The 11,357-nt window shown below is 37.8% G+C and overlaps 1 protein-coding gene across 1 annotated transcript; it reads left to right on the top strand.

The window, feature by feature from the left end:
- The first annotated feature begins 88 nt into the window (after positions 1 to 88).
- Positions 89 to 11,076, top strand: LOC311070617 (extended synaptotagmin-3-like). Its single transcript, XM_084094588.1, has 5 exons — positions 89 to 182; positions 6,536 to 6,700; positions 8,034 to 8,252; positions 9,415 to 9,656; positions 11,030 to 11,076. Exons 1-3 carry the CDS (start codon positions 102 to 104, stop codon positions 8,085 to 8,087), a joined length of 300 nt encoding a protein of 99 aa, XP_083950714.1. The 5' UTR covers positions 89 to 101; the 3' UTR covers positions 8,088 to 8,252; positions 9,415 to 9,656; positions 11,030 to 11,076.
- Positions 11,077 to 11,357: the final 281 nt, after the last annotated feature.

The following is an 11,357-nucleotide window of genomic DNA, read 5'->3' as shown; positions in this document are numbered from 1 at the left end:
TTGTAGATTGATTGGCGCCACTAGGCAGAGTAGCTGTTTCACTGCCCCTCCCCCTCTCCAAGCCTGTCGTTGACTGCTCAGTCAGTGCCATAGATATATACATGAGTCAGTGCAAGAAGCAGGTGATTCGATCACGGGAGAGCATCTTTTTGGAGAGACGACGTCACGACAAACGGCAACGGGTATGTATGCCATACCAGTGTTTCTATGGCGTTCCGATCGGCTCTTTAATATGACTTTGCAACATGCACTCGTCTCAATGAACGTGACGTCTGCGTCTGCCGAACGTGACGTCTGCGTCTGCCGAACGTCTCGTCTGCGTCTGCCACATCACTCGTTCGTGTGCCGAACGTGACGTCTGCGTTTGCCGAACGTCTCGTCTGCGTCTGCCACATCACTCGTTCGTGTGCCGAACGTCTCGTCTGCGTCTGCCATAGTCTGCTGCAAGGGCGGTTTCCAGCACATTCCACACACTCATTCTTTATTATTTTTTCCCACTGATCTTCAGTTGTATTTTATTAGCAATTAAGTGATTTTACCTTGCCTATGTATAGGCTAGCTTTTATTCCAAATAGTAAATATGAATTTACACAAATGTTCATGTTAAAATATTTGTTTACCATTGTTTCTTGTCAACATATCCACAGATAGCCTACTTATCAAGAAATCATAAAAAGCATGTATGTAGCCTACTATTCACCACTAGGAGTCTCTTGACCAACACAAAATAACGTAGTTGTAAACATTTGGGCTGATTTAACTCATTTATAGTTAGGTAATAATAATAATAATAATTATCATTAATATCAGGCTAGTCTAGGCTACATATTTAGAAGACGCTTTTATCCTAAAAGGGAACAAAGCAATTCGTCAAATGTCAGTCATAATATAAGATTATCACATATAAACACAAGATTTTGACGCATTTCCAAGTGTTTGTGCGAAGTGTGGAGGGCGCTTGCTGCATGCCACGGAGGCGCGGGCGCGAACACTTTCCTATCAACAGTGGAAACAACTTAAAATAGCCTGTAATAGCTGTAAACTCACAATAACAAGAAAACATTGTGCTTTTGTAAAATAAAAGAAAACAATCAGCCGCATGATCTCCGTGAACTGGAGCGCGTCTCAAAAATAAACTGAAACAGTGTAGGCCCTACTGTCTCACAGTCAGACTTGAGGAATATACATAGCTTGAAATGGCTACTTTTAAATGAACAAGTTCAAATCGAAAGTGTCTGATTATGTAATCCGTAAAGGTAAATTTCTCTCTAAGGCGCATCCGCAGCGGAGATGAGATATATTTGCAGACACGGATTTAAAAAAAAACACTTTAAACAATTAAAACGCCTCTTTATTTTTTCAGACACATTTATTATAATTAGCCTACTTTTGCTGGTGCTTTGCAGCAAGATTTATGCGTGCGCTTGAGCTATAGCCTACCATGCATGCACCCAGTATTTAATTAATATAAACGTGCGATTAGTCGACTAATTGCTTAAATAAATTACTACTAGTTGACTACAAAAATCTTTACTCTATGGCAACTCTAATCAATACATTTATTTTTACTTATTATTTATTGGATAGTAATTATCCAGTTATTTACATTACATTAGTTGAGTTAACATATATAGCCTAATTAGTAAATGAACGAAAAAAAAAAGATTAAATTAATATGCTAACCATGTATTTCTGCATTGCTTGTTCCTACACGAAAAGGACTGTTTTAAAGGTGACAATCCTTTATACGTGAAGATTATACTGTATCTTGAAGATTGTTGTATTGTATCTTCTGTTATAAAGATGAAGATTGACATTTCGTTAATTAAAAATAATAAGCATATAATATTGTTTAAAAAAACAAACAAAAAACAAACAAAAAAGTTATGTTCTGTTATGCGTTTTGACTACTTTTTGTATTTTGTATACCCTAATTTTATCTCTAGGTAATGAAGATATATATATATAACTTTTTTAAAGGGCCTCATTTTTCCTGGACCCGCTACAATTGAGAATCACTTTAAGCATGCACGCTAAGACAATTTGAAGTAGGCTATTCCACTTAATACACAATATACAATAATTAACAACGTACCGCTTGCTGTTCTAGTGAGGACGGGCCGAAAAAAAATATTCCTCCAATTTATACCCACCCCACCACATACACCACAATTCTCTCTCTACACAACTTTAATAGTTGGGAATGCATTGCTGTACTATTTACTACATCTCACAATCCATAGTATATTGTTTATACAATTGTTATTTCCCTGTCGACTGGTGATATAACGGATTGCACTTTATGGACTTTTTATTGCACTTATATTGTAAGATTCTCTGATGTTATTTCGTTGTTATTTATAACAATGACAAAAAATAAAGAAAAAATAAAGAACAAACAATATTTAGAAGATGCTTTCATCGAAAAAAGGAACAAAGCAATTCGTCATATGTCAGTCATAATACAGGTTAGACAATAATAATACAGGGTTTTATTTGATTATCACAAATAAACACAAGATTTTGACGCATATCCAATGGTTTGTGCGGAGTGGAGCGCGCACTGCGTGGCACGGAGGCGCGGACGCGAACACTTGTATTTTCCTATCAGCACTGGAAACAACTTAAAATGCTCATAATTTATGGTCATATAGAAAATAATAATACATAATTCGCAACTACTTTTATTTGAGTAAACTCACAATAACAAGAAAACGTTTTGATTTCGTAAAATAAAAGAAAACAATCAGGCGCGCTTTCATGATCTCCGTGAACTGGAGCGCGTCTCAAAAATGAACTGAAACAAAATAAAGCTTGAAATGTCCAATTTTAAACGAACAAATTCGAATCGATCCAAATTCGAACTGATAATCCGCATGAACGGTGCATTTCTATCTAAAGGCGCATCAGCTTTACAGCGGAGATGGAGATGTTTGCAGCCGACACTGATTTAGAAAATACTAGTTTATTAATAAAAACAATTAAAATGCTTCGTTATTTTTTCAGACACATTTAGGCTATTATCATTAGCCTATAAACCACCTATAAATCAGCTCTCTGTATGGTTCCAGAGATGGCTCTTCTCATTCAGCACTGCGGGAAAATAATTTGGCCTTAGAAAACCAGTAAAATCTTTTAAAAAATCCATATTAATTTGTGAATATTTTAAATGTTTAATAAAGGGGCAAAACGTCATAAACAAAAAGTCAAATAATAGTTTACAAACTATTTTAAAAAAAAAGTTTACAGTCGTTTTTTTTTTTACCACAGGTGACTTAAAAAATAGTAGCCTATTTTTCAATTCTATTCTTCTATTTAAAGGATCTACAGAAACAGTGGTTGCGCGATCGAGTTGTCTGTTTTCTAGTTTACCAAAGTGCTGTAGCCTAGGCCTTTTAAAACTATAAAAAATTTAAAACACAATAACAACCCCAACAATAAGCTATAAAAATGCAATAGCCTATATACATTTTGTTTCTTCATATGTCTATCTTTGTGGGGGCATTTGGCCCTTAAAATGTGGGTTAAACAACACACACACACACACACACACACACACACACACACACACACACATACACACACACACACATAATATCCTATATATAAATCACAGACGCAGACGTCACGTTATAAGACAGACGCAAGTGTCACGTTCATTGAGACGAGTGCATGTTGCACAGTCATATTAAAGAACCGATCGCAACCGCTGGCACACTGCACTGAGCCGTGTTGAGTAGAGTGTTAAATACGTGTTAAATACGTGTTAGAGAAAAAAATAATTAATAACTTCACTGCCACACGTGAATGACGCGTGACGTCTGACTCCACACTTCACTGCCACGCGTGATTTACGTGACGTCTGCGTGACGTCTGCGTCACGTCTGCGTCTTAAAATGAATGGAATAAATAGCAGAAAAAAAAAAAAAAAAAGACGTTGAGTGAGACGTTCATTGAGACGTTTGCATATTGCAAAGTTGCATTTAAGAGCCGATCGGAACGCCATATGTTTCCCACACATAGACTAATTCGTGGCGGTGCGCCACAGAATCAACACCGGCCGCCACATATTGCGTTTCGTATTTAAAAAAATGTCATATTCATTCAGCTGCATTCAGGCGCATATTAACGTTACTGAAAGAACGAGCAGAGAGAGAGAGAGGCCCGGTCGCGCGCGCGCGTCTTCAAACTGTCTTGCTCTCTCTCGCTCCCTCGCGCATATGACAGACACGATGGTAAAAGATCGGAAGACCTAAATTTCACGTGGAGCATTCGGATTTTTTTTTCTGAATTACCGCTGGGTGTGAATTGTGCTGGTTGTGAACTTTTTTACGTTGCCTTATCTTCTCTGAAAAGCGTTCCGCCCATTCAGCTGACATAAAAAAAAACAAAAACACTTTAAATAAACAAAACCTATCCAATGATGAAATGTTTTCTGTGTTGACAAATCTTGTGTGATGTCCATAACTGCCGGGATAATCACACAACGCGTAACGTTACAAGTCCGCTAATGACACGTCCGATTCGCGAACTAATGACTCATTTGAACCGATTCACTTAATCGGCCTCAACTGATCTGTCCAACACTGAATCGGTGTATAACAAATCGGTAACACTTTACAATAAGGTTCCATTTATTAAACTCTAGTTAACTAGATCAGTTAACATTAACTATTAATAAACTGCACTTCTACAGCATTTATTAATCTTTATTAATGTTGATTTCACCATTTACTAGTAGCCTACATTATTTAAATGTGAAATGCCCCTGGAAATCAATTTAAGGTGGCAAATATTACCAATTTATATATTAGCATTAAAGATTGGTTTCTTTAATTAGCATTAAAGAACTTGTTATTATCAATGTTGAAAACAGTTCTGCCGCTTAATATTTTTGTGGAAACCATGATGGATTAGTTTTTGATGAATAGAACGTTCAAATGAACAGCATTTATTTGAAATGTCATTATAAATGTCTTTATTGCCACCTTTGTTAAATTCAACGTGATCTTGGTGAACGAGTATTAATTTCTAAGTTATTAGTCATTTACAATACATAGTTCCCAGATGACGTCACAACATACGGGCATTTGCCGACCCGGCGCCATTTCTGAGGGCAGAACACAACATTCTTACAACGCAGAACATGAGAAGAAGAAGCTGAAACGGAAATTTTGTGATTAAAAAGTGAAAATTGTCATCTCCTGCTGGGTCAATGGATGTTCCAATCGTGCCGGAGGTTCAGTTAAATTTATTTTTTTAGCATTTGCCGACCCGGCGCCATTTCTGTGGGCAGAACAATAGTAGAAGAAGCTGAAGCGAGTTAATTTCGTGATAAAAAGTGAAAATGGTGATCTCCTGCTGGGTCAATGGATGTTTAAATCGTGTCGGAGGTTCAGTTAAATTTGGATTTTACAGTATACCCGTCATTAGACTTCATGAATGTGAGAAGACTAACGTTAAGCTTTTGTCAGAACAACGACGGAGGTTATGGCTGGCGAGGATAAACAGGAAAGAAACTCCCTCAAAACACGCAAGAATTTGTTGTTTTTTATTGCGAGTGTACACAAATATAAGTTAACACTTTGCAGTTTGAATTATGTCCTGTATGAACAAAATGACGAGATATTACAAACATACAAAAACAACATTGTTTCCACTGTTCGATCGCGCCCGCGACTCTCTCACTCTCACATACACACACACTCACACACACACATTCCAGCACGGCAATCTCAGATTATGTCCCTAAAGAACCCGCGTATAAAGTAGTTCCGCATTACATTAATTAATTTGCACGCGAGTTTTATTTATTTTCATACCGTGTATATTCATATTCATGCACATATTTCCAGGCTCGGAATTGCTCACATGTATTAAAACTCCTAGCCAATACCAGATAATGATACACATGATAATACTGTATCTGCTGCATAATCAGTGCTCAGTGCTTCCTTTGTTAGCGCATACGGATCCACAACATTTATGACTGAAATTTTCGCATTGTACCTCTCTCTGTCTTGTGTTAATAGAGTCTCTTTATAATCTCTGTCACTTTGTCTCTTCATGATTTTCGTAACATTATAAATGGAAAGAAATATTCGAAATTTGCTTGTAAAACTCATAGACAGTATGGTAAAACATTGTACACACAGCAGCTTTTGCCCTCAAAGATGGCGTCTCCGGGGAGGTCACGTGACATTAATTGGCCTGTGGGAACTATGTATTGATTAGATAATGATTAACTAATCATTTACAAAACATGACTATGCGTTTCATGTTACCAGAAATCTAAATCTTGCTGACTCCAAACTTTTGAAAGGTAGTGTTCTGTGCCACTTTTGCAGTGTAATTTGAAATCTTTTTCCATAGTTTTTAATGCAGAAGTAGCATACATGTATCTGAAGCATTGCTTTCCATAAAACATAATGGTACCATGTAATTTGTTATTTTCATTTAGGACTAATGCAGTAAGGAAGCAGTTCCCTGCACTGCAGTCTTTCATATTCTGTGCATCTTTCTTTATTTCTTCAAGGGAGTTGTGCGTATTCACCTAGTGGAGGCTGACAATCTGGCTGCGAAGGACATCATTGTGTCTGGTGTGTCTGCAACATACGCACAGTTCAGAGTCGGGGCACAAAGCTTCAAATCCCAGCATCTGGACAATACATTCAATCCCAAATGGCATGAAATGTATGAGGTGGGTGTGACACCACATTGCAATGCTTTTACTCGTTGGTGGGAACTAAAAAGCAGCAAAGGATGCAACAGCGACATCTTCGGAGTCTATCTGTGCCTGTTTGATGTCCATCGCTTCCATCCTACTGAACAAGTACCGGTATAGACCTTATGTAGCCCCACCCCTTTCCAGCGCTGTGCTCGTTGTCTTTTGACTTCCGGTCTGTATTTTCACTGCAAACTTGTGTATTTATGAATGAACGGCTCGCTTTAAAATATAATATAAACTGTAATATTAAAACATCTGCTTACAAACATTAGAATCCTCCTGATAACTTTCATTAACTTTACATTAAGTAAATCCACTTCAAAAGCTAATTACTTCTGGACAGCAATGCCATAGAAATATAGAGTGATCGCAAAAACGGAAGTTCAAAGACAATATTCTAAAGATGGCAGCGCCCTCGTTTCTCTGGCACATAAGGTCTATACTGGGGGGAGGGAGTGTAGAGACGGCTCTGCGTGAGTGGTATTTACGACAGTAATGTTCAATACATGTACATGTAAAGCGTTGTAGGGATAATTCCGGTTCGCGTGGCTACGCGGAAGCGGTGAAAATTCTGTTTTATAAATTTTAAGGCCAGACAGGTGGTTTGTTGAGGGTTGGTTTGTGGGGAAGGACTACACACCTGCACGTTTAACGCCACTAGCTTTGCACCAATTAGCTACAAACCAACTAAAACCATTGTATATTGCAATTAAAGGGCCCTCGCACCCGTGCCACCGCCACCCGGCGCTATTACTATAACTGAATATTGGCATGTAGATGTCTTCAGGACTGGACTCTTATCAAACGTGAAGTTTGGGGCAGATTGGACATTGTATGCCTGAGTTACAACAACTTAATGTTTCATGGCGTTAATCGCATAAATTAGCACTTAGCCAAGTGTTGCATGATTTAACATGTTTCTATCATGTTTGGTACTTCATGGCATATTTAAATATGTTTCTGGGAGTGAATAACAGTGTAAAGCATGTCATTTGCTGTTGCCAGCAGGTGGTGCTATGACTAGCTGAATATTGTCATGTAGATGCGTTCAGGACAGGACTCTTATCAAACGTGAAGTTTGGGGCAGATCGGACATCGTATGCTTGAGTTACAACAGCTTCCTCTTTCATGGCGAAACATCAGAATTTGTCAGGCCGCCACGGACACGCCCTTCAGCGAAAACTCAAGATCTTCGCAATTTACCACCGCTAAGGCCTTAAGATTAGATATGATGTTTATCTGGTTAAATCTCTGGTTAAGTCCATTCATGTATTTTTCATGTTTTGATGGTTGTTTGTATTTGCAGTATGCCTGTCTGGATAACGCAATGTCTTGCCAGGAGGTGTGTGTTCAAGAATAAATAAAAGGGCCATGGAGCTGCTGGTCCGTCAGGTACGGCTGAGGCGGTGTGTGGAGCAAAAACTTGCTCTAGCGAAAAAGGAAACTCAAGAAATAAAGAGCCAACTGGGCAATGCTCTTCAGGAGCTGGAGGTTGCCCAGGCTTCATTTGTGTGTGTATGTGATGGTAAGTATTTCGTTTGGTTTTGTATGTTGCCAAAGACATGACTGCCATGGTATAACTGTGTAATAATAATATTAGCAAAAACCCATTAGCAAAAACCACTCATCAGAGTGTGAATATTCACATTCACACAGATCACACTCGGTATGAATACTAAAGTAACTGATTGAGTTTTGAGGTCACACTATTAGTTTTCAAAGTATGTGAGATATTAGATTAAAGGTGTCACGTGTTGTGTTATTTCATCACACCATTCTGCTACACTAAATCTTAATTTTCCTTAGGATTTTATTCCTGTAACTCATACAGTACAGACTGTTTAAAAGGAGCTTGACAGTAATAAACAGGAAAATAACTCAAATATGAGCCGAATTCAAATTCTGCTGTAAAGGTCAATTCAGATTGTGTAGTTGAATCATTCTAGTGCTTTTTAGTGTAATTAACAATTTTTCAACATGTTTTACTTTTAACATAGCTGTCAGGGATAATGATTATTTGGTAATAACAAGCCTCTTACATTATTTCATGAATAATTATTAAGCTTACAACTGTTGTAGTGATGATTACATTCACTCACGTCAAAATAATGCTCTATTAGTTTCGGGTTTGATGTGCAGCAACTGACTGTAATTGTGATGTTTCTCCCCTGAAACTCTTCTGAATATTTTCTTCGGCTTTATGAGCGGAATAACTGATACATTGTTGCATTGATGGAGACGGTGATTCTGCGACAACCTTTTACATTCGGGAATGTTTGGAATCCTTTGAAGTGGACGCGGCGTTTCGCAGAATAACAGAGTCATAATGACGTCACCTTATCAATCACGACGTGCGGGAATCGGTAAAACTATCGATCTTTAGGAGATCACATCAAACCCTTTAAAGTTTTGTCACTTAAATCAATGCTTACACCAGGAGTCAGTGTGCTGTCAATCACTGGCTCTGTCATATTTCACCACCTGTCAATCATGTTCAGTCAGTAATACAGGCCAGTCAAACAACTAACATTTAATAATGTTTAATACGTTCCATTTGATTAGATTAACAAGTAGTTGTTAATAACAGTCTTACATTTCACATCACAACACAACAATCCACTACGTTTTTTGTACAGTTTCAGTGACCCCTGTGGATTCTAGTGTTTTTTTCTTTCTTTTCTGGACAGATAGGTTTGTGGACAGACAGTGCATAATGTATGGCCGGAGCCGGCCGCTGCAGCCGGGACAATGAGGGTTCCTGTGCGGCGCTGGGCCGTGGATGCTCATGGCTGGCCTGGAGGTGGTGTTGGGCCACACGGGCCTGGAACTGGCCGCTGCGGTAGAGACCGAACGAGCCCTGATCAAGGTGATCCTGCTGAAGCAGGAGTCCACCAGCAGCGCAGGCAGTGCCAGAGGGAAACTGATGCAGGTAAGACCTGGGAGATGCTTTCAAAAAACTTACATTGCATATTATGAATATATGCTTTGGTTCCGCTTTTGGATGAAAGCATCTGCTAAATGCATAAATGTAAATGATCTGTGAGGGAACGCTGATGTGCGTCTTCAGTCTTGAAGGCTTTAACTGGCAGACACTGGCCCTAAAAACTGTCTGAATGTCATTGCATTAGATATTAGATTAAAGAAAGTGTCATCTATTGTAAAGAAACGGCACACTTCTTGCAAAATAACAGCAGGATAACACTTTACTTGACTTACCATAGTAATAAATTATGCATATTTACATAAAACTAACCCTCAACGAAATCCTAATCCTACCCTAACCTTATAGTAAGTACATGTAGTTAATTAATATTACTCAGTACTTACATTTATAATTACACTGTAAAAATGACACATTCAAATGCAGTTACATTCTGTTTTTTATTTTTATTTTTGGGGCCACTGTAGATATTGTCATACACTCTTAAAAAAATAAAGATTCCAAGAAGTTTTCACAGCGATGACGTAGAATAACCATATTTGGCTCGCCGAAGAATCTTTAAGTGAACATGCTTAAAAGAACCATTTTTAGTGTGAAAAAAACTTTTTCCACTATAAAGAAACGTTTGATCAATGGAAAAGTTCCATGATTTTTCTTTGCTTACATGATTGAATATCATACATCTCGCAAGTTGTTTTTGCAAAAACGACATGTAACCAAATTCAAGGTTATTTTGGCTAGAAGTGTGTTACTCATAGCCGGACTATATCGGGTCTGTAGTTAACCTGTTGCTTGCTGGGTTCCCTCACAGATCTTGTGTCATTTACATTGATGCATTTAGCAGATGCTTTTATCCAAAAGTTAAGTTAGCGTTTTTGCTCTTAAAAACAGACGCGCATAATAGTAATCAACTGCAGAGCCGCAGAACTATTGAATGGGAAAGAAGGATGGGTCTCGAGTACGACATGTTGGAAAAGCTGCGAGACGCGGCGCAATGGTCAAAGATGTCCATCTAGCACATATTTACATAGAAAAAAACATTAAAAAGCAGTGGAGCTGCTGAAAACAGCATGGAGTAAATCGCATCATCTCTATAAGAACTTTATGATTGGCCCAAAGCAGACTTCCGGAGGAAAATTTTGAACCTACACCTGGAGAAGGTTAAATAACAGATGACTGTAATGCTATGAACATTACATGACTAGTGTACAAAGTTCACAGCTGGCAAGATCTTGAATCTGCTCAAAGTACGCCCAAAGATGTTGGATGAATATATTTAAATATATAATGTATGGATAATCTTATGTACTGGTAATGTGGTTTAAGAGGTACAATGTCCTAATGAATTCTTCTTTTTGCAGGTCTAATCAGTCAGCCCCAGTGAAGCCACACAATGTAAAAGAATAACAATAAAAATGTAATATTAATGTTTTGTGTCAGATGTTTATTTCCAGCTGGGTTGAGTAAAAAAGCAGGTCTTAATACTGTATATAATTTTTATTTCAGGTGCATGTTCTTCATTCTTTGCTAAATAAAACCTGTACTGTTGAAAAGTTGGTGTGCAGTTTATATCAATTGTGTATAATTGTAGTAATAATTCAAATTAATTAATTAAAAACTATAATTAATGTCCTAATTATTAACAGCTAAAAGCGTGTAACCATACCAATACAAATTTGTAATGAAACC

This window comes from Abramis brama, assembly GCF_963993115.1.
Source record: "Abramis brama genome assembly, chromosome: 20".
NCBI classification, from domain to species: Eukaryota; Metazoa; Chordata; class Actinopteri; order Cypriniformes; family Leuciscidae; genus Abramis; species Abramis brama.
The sequence above is the reverse complement of the archived record's forward strand: the minus strand, read 5'-3'. Positions and strand labels throughout refer to the sequence as shown.